At 41.1% G+C, this 12,903-nt stretch overlaps 1 protein-coding gene across 14 annotated transcripts in view; it reads left to right on the top strand.

Annotated features, from left to right (window-relative positions):
• The window catches only part of LOC6737466 (protein furry), a 47,663-nt gene that overhangs the window by 1,830 nt on the left and 32,930 nt on the right, over positions 1 to 12,903 (top strand). For 7 of the 14 annotated variants that reach the window (XM_016169851.3, XM_016169840.3, XM_016169842.3 and 4 more), the window contains exons 2-7: positions 5,660 to 7,260; positions 7,321 to 7,661; positions 7,732 to 9,119; positions 9,189 to 9,420; positions 9,488 to 9,670; positions 11,642 to 11,785. In XM_016169851.3, the coding sequence (XP_016031241.1) occupies positions 5,660 to 7,260; positions 7,321 to 7,661; positions 7,732 to 9,119; positions 9,189 to 9,420; positions 9,488 to 9,670; positions 11,642 to 11,785 (3,889 nt within the window). Of the gene's footprint in view, positions 1 to 1,822; positions 2,543 to 5,659; positions 7,261 to 7,320; positions 7,662 to 7,731; positions 9,120 to 9,188; positions 9,421 to 9,487; positions 9,671 to 11,641; positions 11,786 to 12,903 lie in introns of those variants that run through there. The other 7 variants (XM_016169847.3, XM_016169846.3, XM_016169848.3 and 4 more) reach the window with 3 other exon arrangements.

Here is a 12,903-nt window from a genome sequence, read left to right as displayed (position 1 = left end):
TATCCAACGGATTTTGTAGCGCAGTGTGGCAAAATTAGAAAATTCCGCCAGCCATCCAAAGTCAAATGTCGAGTCGTCGTTACCATCACCTGTGCGAAATTGCATAAGTTCGGGCTCCAAACGCTCGTACATCAGCCCATTTTCATTTTCATTCTCATTCTCATTTGTTTGCCCGCCGTCGAGGCACAAAGTACCGAAACCAGAGGGAAAACACACTAGTCCGATTCAAAATCCGAGTGTGCGGGGAAATAGGTTTATATAGCCGACTTGGGGCCAACAAAAATCAAGTGCGTTCTCAATTATTTTTTAGCGGGTGTAAAGTGCGTTCCGGTCGCGTGTTTGTTTGGTTCGCCTTCTCGAATCGCGTGCCAGTCCATCATTTTGGTAGTAGCAACTCCTAGTTATGCGGTGGGCGTGATGTAATTCGCCAATTGCAATAAAAGCAGTTAACTAATTCAGCTAACCAATATTGTACAAATGGAAAGTGCCCGTGCTTGTGGGCCAAAGTGCTAATTTTTCGTACATATGGCAAACAATCTGGGCGCGTTCATAATCAATTTAACTGTTTGTCGTTACAAAATGCTTCACTCGGCATTGTTTTTTTTTTATTATGTTTGCTTATTTACTTTTTTTATACAACTTGGTGAAATCAATTTGCAAAAAGTTTGTTTAGCAATTCGCCAAGGCAGTTGGTCATTTTCATAAAGGAAAATCAGAAGGGAGAATTATACAAAGTCTATCTTTAGAAACTATGACTTTTTCAAGTCTATTCATTGGATTTGAAGTTTCTTATTTAAGTTTGCAAATTGTTCAAAACTTTGATTCGAACATGAGAATTTTAGGGAATCAATACAACTTTTGGATTATCGTAAGATAAAACTCGAGTTTTTATTTGCTGACTAGACTTCTTTAAGTTATAAAATAAGTAAAACATAATGAAACTTTAAAGTAAATTGCGATTGGAAATATGTTTCCATCGATATGGTGCTTTCAACTTGTATTGATACATCTTTTCAAAGAATTTAACCAGTCAACTGGATTCCCAATTTCTAATCCCTTCAAGCGAGTGGAGCGCACTTGCATTGAATTGAATTACCGCGGTTTTCCACACGGAATTCGGGTTAAGGACGTCCTGTGAAGTGTTGTAGTTGGAGCTCAGCTTCAGCCTTGGCTCTCTGCGGGATTTCCACGCCGCCGAGGGCGGAAAGTTTTCCACTTAGCACTTCTCTGCGGGAAGGCGCGGCCCAGGTTACCGCCAGTAAATTGAAGCTAATGCGACAGATATATTATATATATGTATGTCTATCCATCCACTAGCTGTGCTAATCAGCTAGAATCCGCAAAGAGAGAACGCAAATAGGTAAACAAACAAATGGTTTTCATCATCTCCCATTTGGTACAACGCGGCGTATGAGTGTTGTTGTTTTGAAAGCAACTCAGCTGATTTTTGATTTCGCCGCAGTAGCCAAACAGCTGTTCCGTTCGCTCCAAACTCTCTCTCTCTCTTTTTCTCTCTCCCTCTCTCTCGCAATTGTTAATCATAATTTTAAATAGACAATAATCGTTTGTTTTGATTTCGAGCTTCCAATTTGCGAGCGTGCGCGAGTTGCTCACATTTTGTTGATTTTTGTACAGTATTATTTTCTGAGTTCCTTGTTGTTGTATTCTGCTGCCATTGACGTCGCGCTCGCTCTTTTTTTTTTGTATTTGTTTTTGTTTTTTTTTTCCGTATAGCCCGTCCGTTTTTTTCGGTTCGTTTTCGCCGCAGTCGAAATTCGTCGTCGTCGCCGTCGTTTGCCTCGCATTTTGCACTTTGCGGTCCGTTCGAAATTTTTATTTTGGATTTAACGCGAACTACCCGTCTATATATACCACTATATATAATATCCGTCTATATGTGCCACCATATCGAAATCGGTTCTATTTATCGGCACACACAAATAATCACATTCGGATGGCCAACGTAATTTGACATCGGCCAATAAATAAACTAATAAAGTACAAAAAGGTGTACAAGTTTGCAAAACGCTGAGCTCATTATTTCTGGCTAATTAGCATACAAATCGTAGAGAGAGGCTCTAAGAGGCGGCGGTAAATGTTAATAAACAAAAAAAATATGATTCTTCCATTGGGAAAATGAGTGTTGGTTGATTGCTAATCGTTAATTCCTTAGCAATTTATAGTGCAATAAACATAAATCCAGCGACCCAGTGACATAGTTGAAATCACCTTATCAGCAGCCACCGTTTTCAATCGAATCTAAAACAATCGGACACGGTAGCAAACAACAATTGAAGCAACAATTAATAAATATTATTTGTAAACAGTGTGGAAGCAAAAATAACGTGCCTCTAATTGCAATACTTGTTCGCGTTAATTAGTGTTAAATACACTCGCTATCGCATTTGTGCTTTTTTTTCTTAGCCGGGCAGAACAATTGTAAATCTGCCCGAGTATCATTTTCCCAGCTGCGATTCCCTGACAAATTTATGCTCCACTTTCATGTTATGGAATTTTCAATGGACTCCAAAAAAACTAAAAGGTACTTATACATACATACATGGTGATTTGAAAGTTCAAAACATACAATATTTGAGCACTAAAAAAAAAAGCGATAAGCATTTGGAAACGGGGTGACCAAACCAAATATCCAGGAAATATATGGTTTACAGACGATAAAAATAAGTTGCGATAAACAATTTTGAAGGTTTTGAGTTCAAGTTTATGTGAAAAAATATTGAAGAACCACATGAGTTTACATGATTTTGCTATATGGAGTTATCTTATCGGGCTTATTACGAAATTCGTATAATGTTCATTGTTTTTGCTATCACTTGCGGCACAGATAATCGAATTAAAAAAATAAAAACTCCAAGAAAGCAAACTGAAAAAAGGGTTCAAGGGCGAAAGTTGATGGATTAATGGCGAAGATAAGATAAATGTTTGAAAATCAATAACAAGTTGATGTGCGATTTCAAAGATAGCAATCGGTTGCATCTAGCAAACACACTTTATAAACAACAAACGATCCGATATATTTAAATATATGTTTTGAGTTTCCGCCAAATTCTTTAAATATTTTTCTACAACGCCAATATTTTGAATTATCATCCCACTTTTCTCGACTACTTTACTTATTCATTTAGCGCGTTTGCCAAAAATATTTGTTTATTATTGTTCACTCGCCATTGTTGCTCTGCAATTTCTTTGTTATCATTCACAATGATTTTAAAGAAATGTTTGATTACCTATCGATTTAACATAAATCAATGGATTTGATTGGGGTTATCTGCATTTTTATTATTGTTTTCTAAACGTTCTTTTTCTACATTTTTTATAAATAATCAGAGCGATTTTCAAAAACGAAAACACCAAGCGAAAATCTATTGGTGCCTGAAAATGCTCAACAGAGAAATAAAAAAGCTACTAAAAATAATTCAATGCGCTAAGCTATAAATATTTTTTCCAACGAAATGGAATTCGATAATAGCATAAAGAAAATAAAACATTAAATAAGACTACTTGTAGTTTAATGTTTTAGTGTTTTCTAAGAAAATAGAATATGTTAAAATGAAAATTAGGTAAATGGAACTCCATATGAACATGTTGAAGATTCTGTACTTGCTATCATTCAAATTCCATAAAAAAGTAACTAATGAGTATCTGACAGTCGAACCCCCAGATTACTTGCCTTAGTTTCTTGCCTCCGCTGCAGTTTTTGAATATTTTACGTTTTATTTGGATTTGAGTTTGGCCCAGTGCGATGGATTAATCGTCTGGCAGAGATATTTGTTCGGGTTCGTCGAACATCTTATAAGTGGCATGGAATCGTGTTATTCGCGTGTGTTCTTGCTGCCCTCATATGACACATCCAGAGAGCTTTTATAAGACGTACGATTCGTTCGGGAAGACGATTTGGGTGAGCGTGTTAATATGCCATTAATAATACGTACATATATGTATATCTGTGTACATATGTTTTCGCATTTTTTAGTTGAGATTTCCTTGTGATGTTTTCGATTTTCTTCGCATACATGTGTTTAGTGTTTTCCAACCCATTACTTATTCCGCTTGGCTTGGACTTGGTTGTCTTTTGGGGGAAATTTCCTTGCCAGAGATTTCACGGCTTTTCGCTACAAAGTTTGGGATCAACCTTTGCTTGTCCCCTCGGTGAGCCCTCCAAATTGCCTTGTACTTCAACTTTATCAATTATTCACAAAAACCTTTACCCTGAACTTTACCAGACCTTCGGTGGCAGCTCAAAACAGCTGACTTCTTTGGTGCATGACACACGGCATATCGTTTGGATTACATTTGGTATTTGATATATATTATTCACCTGGTGCCATCCAATAATGTTATACTTGACTTGGTCATAAAGGAGACTGGCACTGACTCGTGTTCCTTCCGGTCTATTGATTGAGTTCGATTTTAAAGGAATTCTGTCCAGAAATAAGTCACGATAATTGATCTGAATAATAGAACGAGATGTCGTTTTGCTAGACAATTGAGGGATAACCTTTGTTTGTTTGATGCCAGCTTTCACTTTTGAGTGTTCATATTCTTAATGCATTATTGATTTAACATTTGTCATCAATTTATTTGATAATTATGCTTACGTAGAAGGAGAATCTGAATCACTTTAACTTTTATAGTGTTGCTTTCCTTTCAGAAAGTGATAAATATAAATTTGACCTCCCCAGATATTTGCAATTCAAATTCATTTCGACTTCGTAGTATCTTCAATTCAAGCAAGATAATATTCTGGGAAAGCCATATTACACATTCCCATCAGTTTCCTTAGTTAGAATTCGGTTTCGGCTCTTATCATCGTGTCCGTAAACAGATATGAGTTGCCAGAAGTAAAGCAAATCATCAATTGTAATTATTATTTTGCATATACCACAGCGTGTGTTTCATTTCGACAGATGGCCGATGGTATGCCATTCAGCAGACCATGTGGCAGTATTAAGTTTACAGTGCTTTCCTGGCAATTAAGATATAAAACCAAAATATTGAATGATAACCAACCGACACGATTCAGTTTCCAAGTTCAAGTCCCCAAGTCCAGAATTATTGGGACCATAAAGGGAGCTCGTTTTGGTTTCTCTAACCAATTTGAGTTTTTCGGGGCGTGTTCTTGCCACACCCCCACACTTGATGATGATTAAATTGTTGATGGTTGCTGATGATAATTTCTATTTACAGATTTCGCTTTATAGGCGTGTCCTAGAACCAAGGTTGGGTAAACAACTAAAATAACAGATCACAAATCAAAGATTCATACAGCATATATCGCGTATACGCAAGTTTTAGAATGCCAAAACAATTAATAAATGTCACATCATAGCTGATTTAGCGCTCATATCTCTACTTTACTATCTAGAAAAGTATACAATTTTAGGTTTTTGAATAAATTAAATATATGAAATGTGATTATTTGTATAAATTATTGGTAAAATTAAATATTGAAATGTTATTAAACTTGTTGTTTCCATAAACGTGCTTATTTTATGATTTTTGCACACAGAGTGAATCATTTTTGGTTCTTGTCCAGCTATCAACACATGTAATTCTATACCTATAAATAACTGATAAGTGTAATCCGCTTAATCGTAAAACCGATAATGATAATGTGTTTCGTTCTTTTTTTAACCAGGCACAAATCAAAACCCAAATGAGCAGCACCTGAGCGATCCAGCTGCCTCGCCCTCCACCGCCAGTCCAGCCAACAACAGCAACAACAACGCAGCAGCTGGAGCGGCAACAACATCAACAGCCACTGTGACCACTGCGGTGGGTGGAGCGGGCGCAGGCGGAGCGGGAGCGGGAGTGGGAGTGGGAGTGGGCGTGGTTACACCAACAAAGAGCCCGCAGCGTAACGCTTTCCAGGAAGATGCTTATCAGGCGAACCTGGCTGGCGGCGATAGCGTCGATAACATTGAATCAGCTCAATTGGATGGTGGAAATCCGAGTGGTGGATCGCCCGGCCAGCGTCACTCGATAAACTCGGCGGAATACACATCCACGCCGAAGACGACTCGTAGTGCTCCGAATGGTAGCAACACGGCCAGTGGAACAACGTCGCCCATTAATTACCAGCTGCCCGGCGATGACTATCCGTATGGCATAGAGTATGAGTCACAGCAACTGCTATACCAACAGCAACAGCAGCAGCAGCAACAACAGTCGCAACAACAGCAGCAACAACAATTGCCACTAGGCGATGTGGAGCAATCGTCAGCGGTAACATACCAAAGTTTGCCGGCCAGTCGCCAGAGTTACGCTTCACCGCCAGCTCTGATTATTCCGCAGCGGCAGTCGCTGCTACCCTGGGGAGCTCATTCCAGGAGTTCGATCATCAACGTCCTGCCCAGTTACACGCAAGCCGAGATGCATGCCTTGGCCGCCAGGGTGGCCAGCGTGGAGACCTCCGCTCCACGGCCTGGTGAGATCGTGATGCGTAATCTGTTCAGTGACTTTACAGCGCAAGCTGAGAAAAAGATCGAGCTGGTGATGCTGGAGAGTGCCGACAAGAATCTATCGAAGCTGCTGCAGCGCGGCGAGGATCAGCAATTCGATCAGTTGCTATCCGCTCTGGGCTCAGTGGCTGAGCACTGCCTGCCATCGTTGCTGCACACCTTGCTGGCCTGGCATCGTCGCCAGCTGTCCGACATGGAGATCAAGAATGATCTCAAGAAACCAGCACCGAGTGGCAGTAGCTCCCAGGCGGCAACCAACAAGCCCACCGTCGATCTGGACTTTCAGCTGCAGCGTAGGGAAGCGGCTGTGGAGTTCATTTTCTGTCTGGCTCTCATCGAGATACTCAAACAGTTGCCGTATCATCCGGGCCACGAGGATTTGGTGCGCAGCATCGAGAATCTGGCCTTTAAGCACTTTAAGTACAAGGATGGACTGCAAAACAATCCGAATGCCCTTAATATCCACATGATTGCGGATCTGTATGCAGAGGTTATCGGTGTACTGGCTCAAAGTCGATTTGCATCGGTGCGCAAGCGTTTCATGAGCGAGCTGAAGGAGCTGCGTGGCAAGGAGGTGTCACCAACGACCACACAGAGCATCATCAGTCTGCTGATGGGCATGAAGTTCTTCCGGGTCAAGATGGTGCCCATTGAGGAGTTCGAGGCGTCCTTTCAGTTTATGCACGAGTGCGGTCAGTACTTTTTGGAAGTCAAGGATAAGGATATCAAGCATGCGTTGGCTGGACTGTTTGTGGAGATTCTGGTACCTGTGGCGGCGGTAAGTAAAAATACCAATTGCCTCTTAAGTCATTGAAGTAATACATTCATTTTTTCACAGGCCGTTAAAAACGAGGTGAATGTTCCGTGCGTAAAGAACTTTGTGGAGCTTCTCTATGTGCAGACCTTGGATGCCTCCACCAAGTCTAAGCATCGATTGGCCCTCTTCCCGCTGGTCACCTGCTTGCTCTGCGTCTCGCAAAAGACTTTCTTCCTGACCAACTGGCATTACTTCCTCGCCATGTGTTTGAGTAATTTGAAAAACCGCGATGCCAAAATGAGCCGCGTCGCCCTTGAGTCACTGTTTCGCCTACTGTGGGTGTACATGATCCGCATCAAGTGTGAGTCCAACTCGGCCACTCACTCCCGCCTCCAGAGCATTGTTAACTCCCTGTTTCCCAAGTGAGTAATGAATTGAAAACCATGCGAGGGAATATTGCTTATCAACACCTACTTGTTACTTGTTTTACAGGGGCTCCAAGGGAGTTGTGCCACGTGACACTCCCCTGAACATCTTTGTGAAGATCATCCAGTTTATCGCCCAGGAGCGTCTGGACTTTGCCATGCGCGAGATTGTGTACGATCTGCTGTGCGTAGGTCGTTCGATTAAGCTGATCCTGAATCCGGAACGCATGAGCATCGGACTGCGAGCCTTCTTGGTCGTCGCCGATTCACTGCAGCAGAAGGCTGGTGAACCACCGATGCCCAGGACGGTGCCAGTCCTGCCATCTGGTAACACACTGCGAGTGAAGAAGACGTTCAACAAGATGTATGTTTTGTTAACGGACGACACCGCCAAAAGTATTGGAATGTCTACGTACTTCCCGCATGTGCGCAGGGTTTTTGTGGATATTTTAAGAGCTTTGGATGTTCACTATGGTCGTCCACTGATGATGACCAATACACAGAACCAGAACAAGGAGCCGGACGAGATGTTGTCTGGTGAAAGAAAGCCTCGCATCGATCTCTTCCGAACGTGTGTTGCCGCCGTACCGCGATTGATACCCGATACAATGACCCCTCATGAGCTTGTGGACATGCTCTCCAGACTGTCGGTCCACATGGATGAGGAGTTGCGAATTCTAACCCACCAGTCGCTTACGACTTTGGTCATAGATTTCCCGGATTGGCGTCAGGATGTCGTGCACGGTTACACTCAGTTTCTGGTGCGCGACGTCACCGACACCTATCCGCAGCTGCTGGAGAACTGCACGCGCATCCTCTTCACTTTCCTCAACATCTGGCGGTGTGCCACAAATGTGAATGGGAATAACACCACCAGTGCTCCTAGTGGAGCAACCAACGTGGTCAATACGTCACAAGCCAAAATGACTACGGCCACCACAACGACAACGGTGGTGCAGACTACAGTGGTTCAGGTCACATCAGCGCCAGCCAAGGACACCGCCAGCAGTCAGTTGTCCAAGCAGCAGCATTTGAATACGGCCAGTAGTGCTGCCTCCAGCATAACTACCTCAAGCGGAATGTCCAGCATCACGCAACACACCGTGCTGAACATGGCCAGCGATGTGGGCAAGAAGAATGAAATTCCTCTGGCCACCACTCTGCATTTTGTGGAGGGCTTTGCCCTGGTACTACTCTGCAACTATCGCACGTATCTGCGCAAGCTGGCCGCGTTGATCCTCAAGGAAGTAAAGAATCTGATGCGAGCATTGGGTATCCCAGAAACGGAGCCGCCGCTCATCGATGTCATGGATCGTTGTGTGCCTGGCATCATTGAGAAGGCCCTGCCACAGCTGCCGCAGACGGAGAAGACGGCTATTCTGAATGCCAATTGCATTGATCTGCAGTGGATAGCTGAAAGATCGAGTGGAGTGTGGCTAGCTGGACTGACAGATGGTAGGCAGTTGTTGAATACCATTATAAACGAATATAGAAACATAATTCTTTTAACACTTCTTCTTACAGACAACTCGAAATCCTCTACGTCCACGCTCAACCTCTCGCAGTCCAGTTCAACACCGAATGCCTCGGCAACGGCGGCCTGCTCTCCGCAGCCTCCGTTCGATCCCTGGGCCACCTGTTTGTTTGGATTGCTGGAACGACAGAATGTCCTGCAACAGTGCCCATCGGCTGTGGCGCAGGCCTGGCCAATTTGTTTCACGCGCCTGAATGCGCTGTACAGTGTCATTGATCCCACGTAAGTTGCATAGGATTTCACTAGAATCTATATTATTTATCATATTTAAATATTACCCGTAATGCAGCCCCGTGAGCGACAATCGAGCTTCGTTGCTGCGAAGTTCGGCGCCAACGAAGAAAGTGCCCACCGAGAGCCAGAAGGATTCGTACTTGCGTCTTTGGAGGAATCAGGTGGCCTGTGCCATGCGACTTGTGCCCCAGATTCCCAGTGTCGCCGTTCGATGTGCATCACCTGACTTGAGTTTGAGGTGAGTGACGAAACGCATTGCATTTGTAAGCCATGTTCACACAGATGAACAAATAACTGCCAAATTGAAATGAAATCGATTTATGCCAAGCCATTGAAACTTGCCGTAAGCTGATGTGATAAACCTGTGATAAAGGTTGACAATTTGTGTGTGTTATTTTTCTCTGTGCATCTATTGTGTCCCCTCACTAACAACCGCCCAAAGCTCAGAACAAACAGGACACTTCATTACTTCTGTTTGACTAACACTTCGCATTCAATTACATTCGGCACGATTTGCATGTAGTGATTATATATCCGTGTACTACACTTGACCTGTACTTTGTTATTAAAAGTGCGTGTGAAATTGTAATCAAGTTGGAAATTCATTTTATGTTTTGTTTTCTTGTTCAAACCAATTTTCATTGGAGTGGGTTTTGTGTTTTAAGTTTGTGCAGACAGAACCGTATGTGTTTGTATTTTGATATTTGAAAATGGGTTTTGTCTCAACTCCATTTGCATATTGATGGTGAATGCAAATCGGTTTAATATGTGATTATCAATAATTGGTTCATTCACGTAACTCACACCGCTTGTTGTATGTTTAGCTGGTTTGTTTTACACGCATGCACTCGATTGGATTCTTCAGAAGTCACCCATAAGTTTATATTTGGTTAATTGAACTAAACTCCATGTACCAGCCTGCATAAGCACAAACAACAGCAGGGCTCTTTTGTCAATATTTGTTCATGCCATCGTGCGTTCATTAGCTTGTTTATTATTTTAGAGCCAAATTTTATGGGTTGGATTTGGTATGCTAGCTGAAAACTCACATTTAATCACACTTTTGCACACAAATGAGCCCGAAATTAGATTACCTTAATGGATCTACAAAAATTTGGTTGATTACGATGCACAAAATCGAAGTCTGGTCACCGAAAAAACATGTACTAAAGCTGGGATTCCGAGAAATAGAACCGTAAAGTTTGAAAAAATGTCTGATTGCCATTTTTTTACGCCATTGACAGGCTAACAGATTCTTGGTAATTAAATTTTGTCGTGATTCGTTCGCAATTGTGCATTTTTATAATCAACAATATTTGCTGGATCCCCTTAAAGTATTTTTTTACGTTCAGCAATCGAACTGAAAATAAGCTGCTTACAAATAAAATTCTTTGGAATTTAGTTTTTTATTTTGTAGCGCAATAACTGATAAAAAAGGAGATTTAGTAAGAAAAACATACTATTCAAAAGCATTATATTTTAGCTATATTGATAAAAAATCGATTTTGAATAATGCTACTTCATTGCAAATTTAGCAACAGAGTTTCGTAAAATTTCATAAAAAGTGTATGTGCATGTTAAGTGTGTCAGTCTATTTGTTGTCATTATAAATTTATTATTTCCAGCAATTAGATGGGTTTTCAAAGGAAAGTTTTTATTGAATTTTTATAATATTTTATTCTGCACATCAAACCATTTTTTCATTGTGGTAAATCATTAAAATTCGTTTCCACGGACTGTTCGTAGAATTCCTAACTAGATTCAACTGAATTAAATGCGAAATATTGCAACCCACAACACACACACATCGCATTTCCATCGCATCAGTGTGTAAATGTTGGTCGACGGAAAATGTCAATAAAAAGGGGTATTTCAGAAAAAGTCCACTACTATTTACTCCACGCCCACACTCCAATCCGGCCATCCACCCACCACCTGTTCACCACATTGCACCTGTGTCCCCGTGAATGTTAAAGTCCATGTCCGCACCAAGCGAACATCCCACGGGAGCTGGGCAAACAGATTGGTCAGCATTATGCCAATATGATATCTCTCTGTGCAAGTGCGTACATAAAACATTGATCACATCAATCTCGAAATCGAACCATCCAACAGTCACCATGACCAGCCGTTCAGTATCGCAACCACACCAGCTGTTTATACATATATGTATCAATATCAATATATATATATGGATTGTAATTTATAGTTTACAAGATCAGTCGGACTCGCGTTCGCTGTCCGATTCCCTGGACAATATACCATCCAATGTGTTTGGGCCCGAGGGAATCGTCACGCGTTTTACGCTGCCACTCTCCTATGGACGCAAAGAGGCGCGCCAAAAGCGACTTGGGTAAAGCAAACTACTTACAGCCAAAACCAAAAACAAAAAAACAAAATCCAAATCAAAACTTAAACCAAAAACCTTAATCCAAATTAAAACTTAAACCAAAACCCAAAGCAAAACTTAAACCAAAACCCTTAAACCAAATCAAAACTTAAACCTAAACCAATACCGAGTAATAATGAAACAAAATACTACCTGCAGAACAATAACTCGATTTACATAACTTTTTGTACAAATAGCTATGAGCGTATTCTGTATGCAAACTGAGTATATTCCTATGTTTATTATATTTTTGTTGCTTGTCTATGTTATTTGTGTGTGTGTGTGTGTAGCTTTGGCATGTTATTAAAAATGTTTTAAATTAGCTCGAAAAGTTTTTATCCTTTGTATTCGCACTCTTGAGTTTGAAAGGTTTTGTGTTACACTTTTCCGGCTAGTGTTTATTTCCTTTTGTTTCTTCTTTTTGTTAAAAGGTATAACTAGTTTCTGTTCAATCTGAAAACTATCCCAAGTTAGCAAACATCCTGCTTCACTTCTAGTAAAATTGTTGCATATTTGGTTCTTTCTGAATGAAAATCTATTTATTTAAGACTGATTTTCAAAGATATTTTCCTATTTTCATCTGGTTATCATTGAGTTGTTTCCATTCAATTTGGCAAACAGTTTGCTCATCGCCCTCTATCGTTTTTTTTTTCTGCCACGCCCCCTATTTGCAGTGTGCTGAAAATAATTTGAAGACAAGTTTGTTTATTTTTCATATAGCGCATGTCAGCCAGTTGCCCACAATTCCCAAAACCCCACGAAACCCACGAAACGAAAAATTATATAAAATTGTTATTTGCTTGCTGTCATTTATTATTATTCGTCCTGACCAAGCCCACCCTCCAGCAACAAAAGGAAAAGGGAAAATTCAGGCCGACAAAAAAGCTGGGGTTTTAATTGAAAGATGATTTCGAGTTTAAAATTCATAATGTTTATCGTTGCAACGTAGAAACAGAGGGTCCCCGAATGAGATATATATATTTGAGAAACGTCCTGGAATTTGAATTTGTCAAGTGAGCGAGTTTTCACAGATCCAGTAGCGCGTAGCAGTTTAAATCGCAGTAAACTTTATGGACTCTCGC

The sequence above is a fragment of the Drosophila simulans genome, chromosome 3L (assembly GCF_016746395.2).
Source record: "Drosophila simulans strain w501 chromosome 3L, Prin_Dsim_3.1, whole genome shotgun sequence".
Taxonomy (NCBI): Eukaryota; Metazoa; Arthropoda; class Insecta; order Diptera; family Drosophilidae; genus Drosophila; species Drosophila simulans.
This window is presented reverse-complemented; position numbering and strand designations above follow the sequence as displayed.